At 53.1% G+C, this 14,770-nt stretch overlaps 1 protein-coding gene across 7 annotated transcripts in view; it reads left to right on the top strand.

Annotated features, from left to right (window-relative positions):
• The first annotated feature begins 10,869 nt into the window (after window positions 1-10,869).
• Window positions 10,870-14,770, top strand: part of LOC149331555 (uncharacterized) — a 43,877-nt gene continuing 39,976 nt past the window's right edge. For 3 of the 7 annotated variants that reach the window (XM_089556723.1, XM_089556720.1, XM_089556730.1), the window contains exon 1: window positions 10,870-11,029. In XM_089556723.1, coding sequence (XP_089412849.1) covers window positions 10,877-11,029 — 153 coding nt within the window. In that variant the 5' untranslated portion in view covers window positions 10,870-10,876. The remainder of the gene's footprint in view (window positions 11,030-14,770) is intronic. The other 4 variants (XM_089556716.1, XM_089556728.1, XM_089556732.1 and 1 more) reach the window with 4 other exon arrangements.

The following is a 14,770-nucleotide window of genomic DNA, read 5'->3' as shown; positions in this document are numbered from 1 at the left end:
GCCGTAACGGAGATCCTGCGCTATGGAAACGATGCTACCGCACCAGATTAAAATTATTACTTCGCCTGCTCTAGGTGCTGGTATTGTTCTTCTTGCTTCACTCCACAAAGCAGGAGGGCTATTTTATTGCGAAAGCAGTACTACGATCACGAACGGCCTTTCGCGTAGCGGCGGCCGGTAGCCACGTTTGACCTTTAGAATGACCTCTGCCGTAGCAACCGTCGCGGTGGACACCTGAACCGCACCGTACAGGAAGGGAGGTAGTGGGAGCGAAAGGAGAAAGACAAAGAGGAGCCGTAGTGAAGAAAATGAAAATTCTATTTGATTCTACTATTTTACTTAGTTTTTTTCCCCACTTTTTTTTCCTTGGCATTCACCACCGTACCTTGGCCAATCCCCCCGCGTGGGTATGTGCCATTTTCATATGGTGAAGAAGAAGAACGAAAGGAAATTACGCAGTGAGTGTCTCGCATCTATCGGTGGACACCCGTCATCCGTTTGCAGAGGAAGGGAGGAAATGGGAATGAAAGAAGGAACAGAAAGGGGGGCCTGTAGTGAAGAAAATGAATTGAGGAAAGGAAATTACGGAGGAGGTTGCGCCGCTGCGCGGAGGAGAGGCCACAGTGTGCACGATTCCAGCGCTCGGACGGACACCGCGAGCATGAGCCATTAAAGGCCTTCGCCTTAATACTCGCGTTCACCGTCTGCCAAGTCAGTCGCCATGCGTCCGCAAGAGAAGACGCGTCGCCTCGCTGCTGCTAGGAAGCAACGGCGAGCTACGGAGACAGACGAACAGCGGGAAAAGCGTCTCGCTCGACGGCCTGCTCAAGATGCAGCTAGGCGGGCACGTCGATCTTCTCGTGAATCCTGCTCATCTGACGATAATTCAGACTGGAGCATGATGGATTCTCTGCACAGCGTAGCTGACTCTATCCACGTGTTCATTCACCAGCGAAGAACGTAGGAATGCTACAGAAACGGGGGTTTCCCAGTCAAACGCCCTTCCAATACCTGGCTATAACCTCGTAGCTGCGACCAGACCGGTCGGCCAAAGCAGAAACGCTGGGGTAGCGATATATGTCAGGCGACCTTTCCAAGCCACCTTAGTAACACCGCCTGTACCCACTGAGCATGGCGAGCCACTGTGCGTTCAACTTACTGCCTTGGAGCTGGTTATAACTGCTGTTATATCTCTCCCCAAGCAGGAGTAAAAGAAGCTCTTGACGTCACCTCAACCGGACTACCAAGCCGATAGGAGAAGAGGTTGGTTGTCTGTACCAGAGACTTTAACAAAGGCCATCGCGAAGACCCTGGCTTCATCGAAGCAGTCGAATCGGAGCATCTCCTGCAGGTGACTACATTACAACCACGCACAACCACCCACTGGGGATGAGTCCGCTTCTTGTGGTCCTTGAGACCTCGGCTGTTCCACTGCGTTAGTGTAAGCGGCTGAGTTGTTCTTGCTCGCGACTTAGGGTTGGGGGCCATGGTCGGAGGCGGAGGGTGGGGTCACGTTGTTAAGACTCCCCAGTCCGCTAGTGCCCGGCGCAGACGTGCAGGAGTCTTCCGAAAAGTCAAACTCATCGGGAATAGCTCTATTGAATTTTGAGGGGCGGTTAGCGTCCCTGATGGGTCCTATGCGTTTAAGGACGCGCGGATTATCTTTTATCCATTTTTGGATAATGTGCGTAACGGCTTGTGTCACCTGTGCGATGACACTCTCCACCAGACGCGCGATGGTGTCATGGATAATTTTGGGGAGGTCAGCCAATTGTGTTTCAATTGCGGTCACCCGGGTCTCCAGGGCCGCGGCGCGACTCTCCACAGGAGGAGGGATCTCCCTGTCTGTTATGTTTTCTGCCTCGTCGCTCGACGCGGGCGGAGTATGGAATTGGGATTTGAGCGAGTTAAGCTCGCTGGCTAGTTTTTCGTTTTGAGCTCGCAAGAGGGCGAGCTCGCGCTTGAGTTCCTGTGTCTCGGCGGTGCTGGTGGGGGAGGAGGGAGGAGGGGAAGGAGAGGAGGCGACCCTCACCCAGCTGCCTACCTTGGGTTGGTTGCAGGCGGCGCCGCCGATGAAGCGCTGAGAGCTGGGAACTCCGCTGCTCCGGGTGGTGGCGTTACTGTTGCTGTCTTGCCAGGGGGAGGCATCACGCCACGCCGTGGCGTCTTCTGGTTGTTTCGCTGCCGCCCTCCCCGTGTAGCGCCGGCATTGGCTCCCTTGGGTGGCGTCCTGGGCCCTGGCTGCGGCAACTTGATGAATTTCGCGGTGCATTCGCGGGAGCTGGTGAGGTGCGGGCCCCCGCAGATTAAACAGATAGGATTGCAGACGTGGGGGGCCATCCCCTCAGTATCAAGCCCCACGTTTTGGCCACAAAGGCCGCATCTTTCCTTGACCGGGGTGGGTCAAGGAAAGATGGAAAGGAAAGGAAAGGAAAGGAAAGGAAAGGAAAGGAAAGGAAAGGAAAGGAAAGGAAAGGAAAGGAAAGGAAAGGAAAGGAAAGGAAAGGAAAGGAAAGGAAAGGAAAGGAAAGGAAAGGAAAGGAAAGGAAAGGAAAGGAAAGGAAAGGAAAGGAAAGGAAAGGAAAGGAAAGGAAAGGAAAGGAAAGGAAAGGAAAGGAAGGTGGTCCTGGCCTTGGATCTCAAAGGCGCATTCGACAACGTCAAGCACGAAGTAATCCTGGACCACCTCAGTAACACCAACTGTGGCCACAAAACATTCAACTACATAAAACAATTTCTTACAGACCGTCAAGCCTACATACGCATACAAGATGCGGAACACGGGCCATACACCATCGGCTCGAGGGGAACACCTCAAGGCGCGGTCCTGTCTCCCCTCCTCTTCAATTTGGCAATGCTTCATCTTCCCTCCAAATTGTCCTCTTTGCCCGGGATACATCACGCTCTTTATGCGGATGACATTACAATCTGGGCCACGCAAGGTAACCTGGGCCACATGGAATCCTGCCTGCAAGCAGCGGCGACCCTAGTCGACGACTACACGGCCTACTGCGGACTCCAGTGCGCCCCGTCTAAATCAGAATTTGTGCACATACGTCCCTCCCCTCGGGACACAACTCCGCTTTGCATCAGTATCCCCTCGGGACCGATCCGGGAGTCCAAGGAGATCCGCGTCCTTGGTCTCTTCATACACCACCAACGCAGAGTCGACACCACCCTAGCCAAACTTCGCACGGTGGGAGACCAGGTGGGCCGCATGGTCCGCCGGGTCTCCAACAAGCGGGGCGGATTACGAAGCAAGGATGCACTGCGGCTTGTCCATGCTTTCGTAACGAGTAGAATCCTGTACTCAACCCCCTACTTGCACCTGCGCAAACATGATGATGACCAACTGGAGGTCATCCACCGGAAAGTCATCAAGCGGGCTCTCGACCTCCCGGTCACCACGTCCAACCAGCGACTTCTGGCCTTGGGCGTGGTGAACACATTTCGGGTGCTTCGAGAGGCCCACTTAGTCAACCAATACACGCGTCTTGCACAGACCACGTCCGGTCACCGCCTCTTGGACCGGCTACACATCAAACATGACTACCATATTGAGGAAAGGGAGAGAGTGCCAGAACCCTGGAGGCGCGCCCTCCGGGTCCGAACCCTTCCCCGCAACATGTCCAGAGAAGACCATAGTGGTCGTCGCCAGGCGCGCGCGGAAGCGTTGGCGCGATACTATGGTAACCAACAACATGTGTATTACGTGGACGTTGCCGGCCTACACCACGGGGTGTGGTACACGGCCGCAGTCGTACACAACACAAACACAGTCAACGGGCTCACTTTCAAAGCCTACAGCGCAACACACGCGGAGGAGATTGCCATTGCTCTTGCTCTCACTACTCCCAAGTCTAAACACATCATCACCGACTCGCGAGGGGCCTGTCGGAACTACGAGTTGGGCTGGGCTCCCCCGCTTGCCTGGCGCATACTGGAATATAGCTGTCGATCTGAAGATCCAACTCCACGCAACCTGATTTGGGCCCCCGGTCACCAGGGACTCCAGGGAAACGAACAGGCCGATCAGGCCGCCCGCGCACTCTCTCCCCGGGCTATCTCCCTGTCCTTGGAAGGGTACTCCCAATCAGACAATCTGGCCATTACATTCAAACAAATCACCGATTACTACAAGGAGGAGCACCGGCGCTACCCGGCCCCTTGTAAGGGTCTGGATCGCGCTGACGAGCGCCTCCTCATCAAAATTCTTACTAACACTGTACTGTGCCCGGCGGTGCTTAAACATTTCAATACATCCTTTGATGGCGCGTGCCAGTTCTGTGGGGAGGTGGCTGACACCTTCCACATGGTTTGGGCGTGTCAGTCAAACCCATCTATCCCCCCCAACCCCAACCCCACCAGAGAGGACTGGGAGGCGGCCCTGCTCGGCTGTCAGGACCTAAAGACCCAAAAGGCCTTGGTTCACCGGACGCGGGCGGCGTTGCTTGCCAATGGGGCCCCGGAATAGGGGCTCCACCTAGTATTGTTAGGGGAAAGGGCCAATAGGGCCTACCCCAATCACCTCTCTGTAAATATTTATTGCATTATAAATGTTTTTCACCACCACCACCGACGAATTCATCATCCCCCAAGTTGAAACCAAAAGCAATTTCTTCACGGATCACCGAAGCGTATTTATAGGCATAAATAAACTGCAACCACAGTACAATCTATCTCTGGCCTCAGTTTAATCACACAGCCAAACAATACATGGGTACACCATGAGCTTGACCCAAAGGGAAAGCCATGGAGAACGCATGTTTAACCAAGGGCACCACCAAGGTACACCACAAGCCGTGCTAAGGCGTAGCCAAGGAGTATTGCTTTCGCAACCTACTAGCCGTAACCAAAGCTAAACCCCCGACAATTTTTTTGAACCTACACTGAGCTGCACTTCGTTCAAGCTCATGTAGGCGAGTGAAGGGCGGGGCTAAGCCTATGACGTAAAGGCACTGCACTTGTCTTCACGAGCGTAAGCCAATAGCGTGATACGGTGATACCGAACATCGTCGTCCTCGGGAACAGACCTCTCAACTTTTTAACCGCCGTAATATACTATAACATGCAATGAAGAATTACATACTGCAAAAGGTTTTTGCGCCTGGCGTTGTTACGGTAAATAAATCCAAAGGACATTTTTGTTTCCTCTCAAGTTGAGCGCAACACACAATCTTGTACCGCCTGCTCAGCGGATATGCATGCTGCATATCTCAAAATTCTCGCTAAATTTCTTGCACAGTAAGTTCATCATCGGAAGAAGGGTCGACGACGAGTTCCTCGGGTGAAATGCAAAGCATTCAAGCATTCATGTTTCTCTCATCACAAGGGGAACAGCGTTCTACCCCGCGTTGAAACCGGCGATCTGCGGGTGGCATATGGGGTGCCACTTTCAATGGCTGTTTCTTGGCTTTCAGCCAGCGGGCTCTTGAGACGCCGTCGTATCAATACACAGACCTGAAAGACGACACTGTAAGAGTAGGGAGCTTCGCACTAAAATATACATGTATTTAAATGATCATTTATGCAAATATAGTTCCATTTTTCACGTGGGTGGCCAGGCATCGATGCCAACTGAACGAAATGGCTTACTTTAACGCGAAGTGCCGTTCAGCAGACTAAAATACGCACTTTCAGTCGCGGGTTGTTAACGTCTCAAAGCGACTATGGCTATGAGGGACGCCGTAGTGAAGGGCTCTGAAAATATCGGCCCCCTGTAGTTCTAAACGTTCACTGACATCGCACAGTACACGAGCCTCTAGAATTTTGCCCCCATCGAAATTCGACCGCCGCGGCCGGTATCGAACCTGCGTCTTTCGGTGCTGTAAGCGATTTAATCTCCATTGAAGGTAAGGTTGCCACTGTCTGCGACGCGCGGGTGCGTCCAGTCGGACGAACTTCACGGACTTTCGAGGCTGCGCTGCAACCGCTCGCGCTGCTTACCTTTAAAAAATGGCGTTCGGTGTTTGAAACGTGCACCTTCTTTTTAGAGCGCAGCTCTTAGGATAGGATAGGATAGGATAGGATAGGATAGGATAGGATAGGATAGGATAGGATAGGATAGGATAGGATAGGATAGGATAGGATAGGATAGGATAGGATAGGATAGGATAGGAAAACTTTTAATATCCAACAGACAGAGGGTAGCCAGAGGGCTACCCGCCTATATAGACGAGCTCTTAAGGGCGACCCACATGGAGCGAACTTGCGCTGCGGATTTTGAGCGGCGCGGCGGAACGCGGACGCACCGCCGCTGTGCCGCACCACAAGAGGCGGAAAACGGGCGGCTGCCGCCAAACCGCTGCCGACAAAAACAAAAAAAAAAGATTTGTAAGCTTACTCTAAAGCCATTGTTTATTGGAGGGCGCATTCTCACTTTTTAGTTCAGCGTATGCTATCTCCCCTCTCCACTCCACCCCCACTCGGTTTCACCCTGCGCGCCGAGCCACCGGCAGCTGCTGCTAGCAGAGACGCAAAAATAGACTCAGCCTATAGTAGCGCCATCTGGTTCTCGGGACAGGAACCATTATTGTAAACTAACCGGCTCTCCTCTTAAGCCTAGAAGTGGGAGAATCGTCACTCTAAATAAAAAATTAAGGCAAATTTATCACTTATAAGTTTTATTATAGGCAAGGCGAGAGGAAGCGAAAGACCGGTGCTCCATTTACGGCCAGTGAACGCAGTGAAAAAGGCAGCAACAACGAGAATTCAGTCCAAAGCGAGGAGTCCGGCTTCGAAAGGCGCCGCCATGTTTGTCGCCGCGCGCGGGCGGAAGCTAGATGCGGGAAGAGAGCGCCCTCATTGGTCCGCGCTGACAGCTCGCATTCGCCGCTTCCGGTGAGCGGCTGACCGCCGGGCGAACGTATCTAGCACTGCTTGGTCGGCGGCGAACGGCCGCCGGCGGCCAAGCGGCCGCCGCCGGGCGGCCGTACGCAGGTTTTCCGCGAGAAAACCGCTCCATGTGGGTCGGGCTTTAGGCGTCCGTTTCTGCGTTTCGCGGCGTCGCCGTCGCCGTTGTCCGTTGTAACCAACAGTGGCCACCCTTTAAGCTGCGAAAGCAAGGGAGCAGGTGCATGGAAAGGAAAGAGTAAAAGCGCAACCTCCTCCCCTCCTTAGCAACCGGCGTGCCAGTGGGGGGCGCAGCTGTGCATAGCAACCGTCACGTCGCACAGTAGCGGTAGAACGAGCGCGCGCGCGCCGGCTGTTGCAGCTACACCGCCGCTCCTTCGCCAGACGTCTCGTTGCAGTCGAGTGAAGCGCATGGCTCCGAAGCGGCCCAGTGATTCCGCGCCAAGCGGTTCGGCGAAGCCGCAGTGGGTTGACCGCAAGGCTTTCGCCAAGCACACTTTAGAATTTCCAGTGCCTTCCTATTTTTTTAAGCATGAAATGCTTTTAGCTCCCGTTGTCGGCAGTGTGGTGACGTCACGCCGAGTCCGAAATCCAACATCCGGGCGCTGAATTCCACTCATCCGGGCACTGAATTCCACTCATCCGGGCACTTAAACGAGAACATCCGGGCACCGTACGAGATTTAACGAGACTCTCTAAGCCCTTCTACAGGACCGGCATACAAGCGCCGGTAGCTTCGTGCTGAACGGGTGGTGGCGTTCCTCCCTTCGTGTACGGCGCGGTTCGAGTGTGCACCGAGATAACAGAGAATTACTGTACCAGTTCCTTTCCTCAAAAAGCGTTGCGTTCAAAGGGCAAGGCATCGCGCCGAACGGGTGGTGGCATTCCTCTCTTCCTTTAAAGTGCCGTTCGGGTGTCCACCGAGATGACAGAGCATTACTGCGCCATTTCCTTTCCTCAAAAAGCGTTGCGTTCAAAGGGCAAGACATCGGGCCGAACGGGTGGTGGCGTTCCTCCCTTCCTTTACGGTGCGGTTCGGGTGTCCACCGAGATAGAAAATTACTGCGCCATTTCCTTTCCTCAAAAAGCGTTGCGTTCAAAGGGCAAGGCATCGGGCCGAACGGGTGGTGGCGTTCCTCCCTTCCTTTACGGTGTGGTTCGGGTGTCCACCGAGATAGAGAATTACTGCGCCATTTCCTTTCCTCAAAAAGCGTTGCGTTCAAAGGGCAAGGCATCGGGCCGAACGGGTGGTGGCGTTCCTCCCTTCCTTTACGCTGCGGTTCGGGTGTCCACCGAGATAGAGAATTACTGCGCCATTTCCTTTCCTCAAAAAGCCGTTCAAAGGCCAAGGCATCGCGCCGAACGGGTGGTGGCGTTCCTCCCTTCCTGTACGCTGCAGTTCGGGTGCCCACCGATATGACAGAGAATTACTGCGTAATTTCCTTTCCTCAAAAAGCGTCGCGTTCAAAGGGTAAGGCATCGCGCCGAACGCATGGTGGCTTTCCGTGGACTGCCTGGCAGCGTTACAACACGTTGTCGCGTTCCACACCTAAAGGCAAAGCTTAAGCGTCATTAATTAGCAGTAAAATAGTATTTGTCATTAATCAGTAATTAGTCACTAATTAGTAATTTCCCATTACTTAGTCATGAATTATGTGTGACGTAATCCAGTAGTGACGCCACCAGTGTCACATAGGCAAAGTGGTGCGGAAAACGCTTGCGCCTCTGTGCACTTTAGACAGTTTCGAACGTGCTGCATATACATTCTTGTCAGGCCTGCGTCTCGTCGTGTCTGCGTACGTTTCGTGTTATGCCCGTAAACATTTCATGCTTACTCTACTCTCGGTTACGGGAGAAACAGAGTTTTTTTATGCGAAGCATACTAAAATAGCCCAACCCAGCTCCTCGAGCGCGGCGGTGTCGTTACCATTGACCTTTCGTGACCTCCATGTCATACCACGTGATGCGTGACGTCACAGCAGATGAAAAACGGGGGCCCAGCTCGCGCCGTCGCGCGAGCCGTCGTGACCAAGGATGACCACGTGGTGCGTGACGTCACAGCAGATGAGAAACGGGGGCCCAGCTCGCGCCGTCGCGCGAGGCGTCGCGACCAAGGAGGACCACGTGATGCGTGACGTAACGACATAGGAGAAACGGGGCCCCAGCTCGCGCCGTCGCGCGAGGCGTCGTGACCAAGGATGACCACGTGGTGCGTGACGTCACAGCAGATGAGAAACGGGGGCCCAGCTCGCGCCGTCGCGCGAGGCGTCGCGACCGAGGAGGACCACGTGATGCGTGACGTAACGACATAGGAGAAACGGGGCCCCAGCTCGCGCCGTCGCGCGAGGCGTCGCGACCAATGTGTTTCCTGCTTCTGCCGCTAGGTGCGCTGTAGTGAACACGTGATGCTGGAGCGGCGGTATACAAGGGGGTGCGCCTGCCTCTGCTAGGCGTACACGGGATAGAGATGCCTCCTGGAGACAGGGCTGCTCGTTGGAATGAGAAGCAAAAGTTGCGGCGTGCTACAGAGACTGATGAAGAGCGTGAAGAATGTCTAGCCAAGCGGCGTGCTCGATATGCAACTCGGAGACAATATGCTTCGCATCTGACTAGGCTTAATCTAAGCTAAGCCTCAGCCATTTTTTTTTAAGGAAATGCGCAGTATCTGTCTCCCACATCTGCGAAACCAATAGAGCGGGGGCTTGGAAAACAGAAGGAAAATTTGTAAATTGGTTTTTGAGGAAAGCAAAGGAGCAGTATCGGTCTCACATACCTCGGTGGACACCTGAACCAGAGAGAAGGCGCATAACTGCCCTCTTAGAACAGTGGACACCTCAATCGTGTTTTAAGCTACATGGCGGTAGTGACAGATGTGCACTGCATGATTTGGCTACACTGTTTGGCATTGACAACGTTGTGCCAGAAACGCTGCCACCTGTCGGGGTGGCAGGGTTGATGGGGACTTTAATGTAGTCATAAAGACAAACGGGAATCTCTCACCACTCATGCGGGAGAACATCCCGTTCCTCTCGCTCGTAACCGCTCCCACAGCTGTGACAACCTCGCGAAATACTTGCACTGAATTCATCTTTGAAAACCAGGCATTGGTGCAGCACGTCGAGCATATATCCATCTGTTTCTCGGAACGCAAAGCTTCCATCATGATAATCAAGAACTGTTAGTGGAGTGTTTCTTGAAGGAGGAATGTGTGTGAAAAATAGCGACTTGTCTGTAATTGCACATACATGTCTTGCTCGAATTCTTTGCCTCAATCTATCGAAAAGCTGAAACAGCTGATGAGCTGCGCTCAAATTTCGCATTATGAAGAACGTAATCGTCGGCAATTTTTTCGTCTGTTAGCCTATACGTCCAAAGAAAGCGATGTATAAAGTATAGCTGTCGAGCTACTCTACACGTAATCTGCGTAATCTGTGGCATCCGGTTTGCAGCCTTCGGGCTGCGGACGTGTATCTGTATTTTTCAGCCAGCGTCCGTTCCGGCGGACGCGGTTGTTGCGACGCGCGTCTTTACTGTCTTTTACTCTGTCCTCTTATCTTTCAACTCTCTTCTATCTGCACGTGGCAGCGGTGGTGGCTCGGCTCGAGCCAGTTGGCAGGCCCGTGCACTTTCCTTTTCATCCTTCTCTCAGTCGCAACCTACTCTATGCGTAAAGGAAATGCGTTCGTGTAGGTGGCCAGAGCTACACGTTTTCTTCACTGGCAAAAAAAATGGAGCCATGATGCGCTGGCTACACTACTGTAGCCAGTGTAGTATGGCTCCATTTTTTTTCCCAGTGCAGGAAAAAAGTGGCTAAAAAGAGACCCTAGGATTGGTCAAGATTGACTGCAGAACGAATGACATTGAATATAAATTAATAAAGAAACTGGAAAGGTCAAATAATGTAAGAGATTTGGACGTTAGGAATGAAAATGACCAAATAAAGAAAAGCCGAAAGCGTTTTTTTCTTCTCTCTTTTCTTTTTCCTTCGCGCTGGGAGAGAGTGCGAGTGCTGGTTGCGACGACAATGAAGTGGGCCCTCGTGCGAGTCTTGAGCGTGCCACTTATTCAGCCTGAGGACATCATCATCATCATCACTTCTAAGAGCGCAGAGCCAGAGCAGGAGCAGCCGTTGGCTGACCTTCACCCGAAGGACTTCATGCCTGCGACCCTGAAGCTGGTGAGTCCCTCGTCTTTCACGCTCACACCTTATTCGGTTTAGTAGTTTGGTTTGTTTTGGGGGGTTTAACGTCCTAAAGCGCCTCAGGCTATAAGGGACGCCGTAGTGAAGGGCTCCGGAAATTTCGACCACCGGCGTTCTATAACGTGCACTGACATAGCACAGTACACGGGCCTCTAGAATTTCGCCTCCATCTAAATTCGACTGCCGTGGCCGGGATCGAACCCGCGTCGTCATATGCATCCATGGCGTCCATGGCTGAAGGGATCACGACTACATGAGAGAGCAGACGCCGAAGGGTAAGAGTACTTAAGCGGTGTCTCGGCCGCTCAATCTTGTTCAGACGGAAAGGTTTCACGAAGCAGGACGCATATTTGACTCGTGTGTGAAAAACTTTGTCCCTTGGCGCCCGTGGACTTTTAGGCTGGACGTGGCGTGGATGGGACGCTTGTGCGAACGCTCCTCGCTTCACCCATGCCCACCGCTGAATTCAGCGACGCTCAACACCGCTCTCGCCTGGATTTCGTGTTTGAAGCTCGGATAACGCCATCGAACGCATCGGCAAGTCCCTTTTTGCCTGTTTGTTCGGACTTTTTTGCGATTCGGCTCTCGCCGGTACGCACGGCCCGCTAGGCCTACGCCAGGCCTAGCGACCCCGCTCTGACGGGGCTGTGCCACATTTTCTGAGTGGGATCTTCGTCCAACATTGGATATGGAAGTCACCGTGGAGGGGACTGATATAGCCCCCGAAGAAGTTTCGCACCAATATGGTTGGTTCACCGTCGGTGAATCTCAACGATCCGGTCACGAACGCCGAAGGACTGACCCCGCGGCACACAATGGAACCGATTGCGCCCAGGGACAGGGCAGCATGCGGCAATCCGCCGACTCCTCTGCGAAAAAGCTTGGCCGACGACTTGCTCGACAATCGGTGGCGTCAAACCTACCTCGCCTACCCAAGGGCGTAACCAAGGTGATACTCCGGCCATCGGGCGGCCTCCGTATACTCGAGAGCTGTGGCCAACTCGGAATCTTTCAACTCATTCGTGACGCCGCGGGTGTAACCTTGGCGGAATCTTCTGAAGACTGCATGCTCCTCAACCTCAAGCAACACACCATACTGGTGGCCACCCATTCCGCGGCACGAGTGGAACGCTACTTAAGCATCCAGGAGCTCACCTACGGCGAGAACAAGATCGCCATCACCTCGTATGTCGCCACGCCGGACGGCAGTGGTAAAGGAGTGATCCAAGGCGTTCCCAAACATCTATCGGACGCTGTCAACGGTGAGAGAGTTCCCCGTTGGATCAGCTTCGGTGGTGGCATGATTCGTTGCTGCCTCTACAAAAAAAAATACGAAGTGTGTTCTTTGTGCGGACGGACTATAGACATCGATCCAGCTCTTTTCCACGACTGCAACAGAGAGGCCGGTCCGCCTCCAAATCCAGTACTCCTTCACACCAGCCACGGAACCCCGGTTTGAACCAGGACGCCGTCGGCACGCAAAAGGTAGGCTGGGCAGATAAAGCCTCCCAGAAATCTAACTCCAACCCCTCTGAGCTAGCAGACCTGAAAGTGCTGGTAGGGAAATTACTTCGCGAGGTGGAGGAACTAAAGAAAGAAAATGCCGCTCTAAAACAGCAACAAATGCAGACTGGGTCACCGCCTATGACCGTTGGCGCCAATAACCCTACCCCTTCTACCTCCGCCGGAGCGGACATGCATGTTGAATCACCGCGGGCACCCCCGCCTAAGCGAAAAGCGGGCGGTTCCCTCTCCGAAGACCAAAAACTAGCCGACAGCATTCACAAAATTGAAGAAGCGCAAACGCAGACTACCAACACCCTCATTCAAATGCAGCTTACAATGACTTCCATCATGGAAGAATTATGCACACACCGGCAGGAATTACTTAACTTAGGCACCTGGCAGCAGGAGGCAGAGAGTAGGCTCTTTCCCGTCAAAATTCGCAAACCCGCTTCTTCTGAAGCGGTATCAGACTAGCCCAATATGGCGCCACAACCAAACTACACCATCTGGCAGTGGAACTGCCGAGGATTTAACCGCAAACGAGCTGTACTCCAACAATTCCTCCACAATAGGGACGGACCGGACTAATCGCACTACAAGAGACACAAACCAATAGCAAGCTAGCTGGATATCAATCCTTTTCATCGGGGGGTGACACGCTTGGAGTCACGACTCTCGTCAAACGAAATATTACGGTTGTCCAGCACGATACCCCAGTCACAAATGTCACACACGTGCTAGTCGAATTAATTCCGCCTAGGAAACCTGACCACAGTCTGTTTGTGCTGAATGTCTATAGCAGCCCAAAGTTACGGAAAGCATGCTTTGGCCCGCTCTTTCAGGCGACCCTGAAACATGCAGGCAATCACCCCGTCATTTTCACGGGAGACTTTAATGCGCAACACCCGGCTTGGGGGTACCCACAGGAGGACATTAAAGGTCGAAAATTGTGGCTCACCGCACAACAGTGTGGGTTGACTCTTCTTACAGACCCAGTAGTCCCCACCCGCTGCGGCAACAGTGTTTCCAGGGATACGACTCCCGATCTGACTTTTGCTAAAAATTCGGGCACTCCAACATGGATAAACACTCAACAAAATTTCGGCAGCGATCACTACATATTGGAAATAGTGGCTTCGACTGGCCCCAAGCGTCGTAGCGCTCGAGCTCCCACCCTTGTCGATTGGGACATGTTCCGCGCTAAAAGGGCCGCCCGAGAAGCTGATACCCCCGATATGCTAGACATAGATGTCGGGGCACAGGATCTTTGCCAAGATACGAAGGCAGCCACCCGTACGTTAGAGCAGGCTGACCACCTGGAGATTGCGGACAGCCGGCTTCTTCACCTATGGGAGGCAAAGAGAGGACTCGAGAACCGACTCAAACGACAGCGGTGGAACCGCAATCTGCGCAGAAGAATAGCTAGGCTAAACAAGGAGATCGAGGATCATGCGGTGAAACTTACTCAGCAAAACTGGGAGGACATTTGCAACCGCATGGATCGCAATATGGGAGTCTCTAAGACTTGGAACTTGCTCCGTCATCTACTTGACCCTGCAGGTAGCAAAACCACCCAGAGGCAGAACCTGCAAAAGCTTGTGCATGCATACGCAGGCACACCAGAGGACCTTTTCCTTGAACTTAAAGACAGATATATTGGCAATGCTCCTATCCAAGCCTTCCCAGATTATGCTGGTCCGGAAAACACGCAGCTCGACTCCCCGATTACTGTGGATGAGGTTAGGGCAGAGATTGCCAGGCTAAACTGTAAATCCGCCTCTGGCCCAGATGCAGTATCCAACAAGATCCTCCGCAACCTAGATGAACAGTCGCTACAATCACTAACTGAGTATATGCAGAAATGCTGGTCGGAGGGCTCAGAGAATTCTGGTGTGGGCTAGTTGGTTGTGTGGGCTAGTTGTGGGCTACGCAGCGCCCGTCCTGTGTTTTTCGTGTTCCTTTTGTCCTTGTTCCGTAGCGCTGTTGTGAATCTGTTTATTAAACGGAGGGCTCAATCCCACAAATATGGAAAACGGCAGAGATCATTCTCATTCCAAAACCCGGGAAGGCACTCAGCCTTGAGAACCTCAGGCCAATTTCGCTCACGTCTTGTGTAGGTAAGCTCATGGAGCACGTAGTTCATACCCGCCTAAACAGGTTTATGGAGGAGAACGAGCTGTACCCCCCAACCATGATTGGCTTTCGACCAAA

This window comes from Amblyomma mixtum, chromosome 8 (genome assembly GCF_055824585.1).
Source record: "Amblyomma mixtum isolate Tamu chromosome 8, ASM5582458v1, whole genome shotgun sequence".
NCBI classification, from domain to species: Eukaryota; Metazoa; Arthropoda; class Arachnida; order Ixodida; family Ixodidae; genus Amblyomma; species Amblyomma mixtum.
This window is presented reverse-complemented; position numbering and strand designations above follow the sequence as displayed.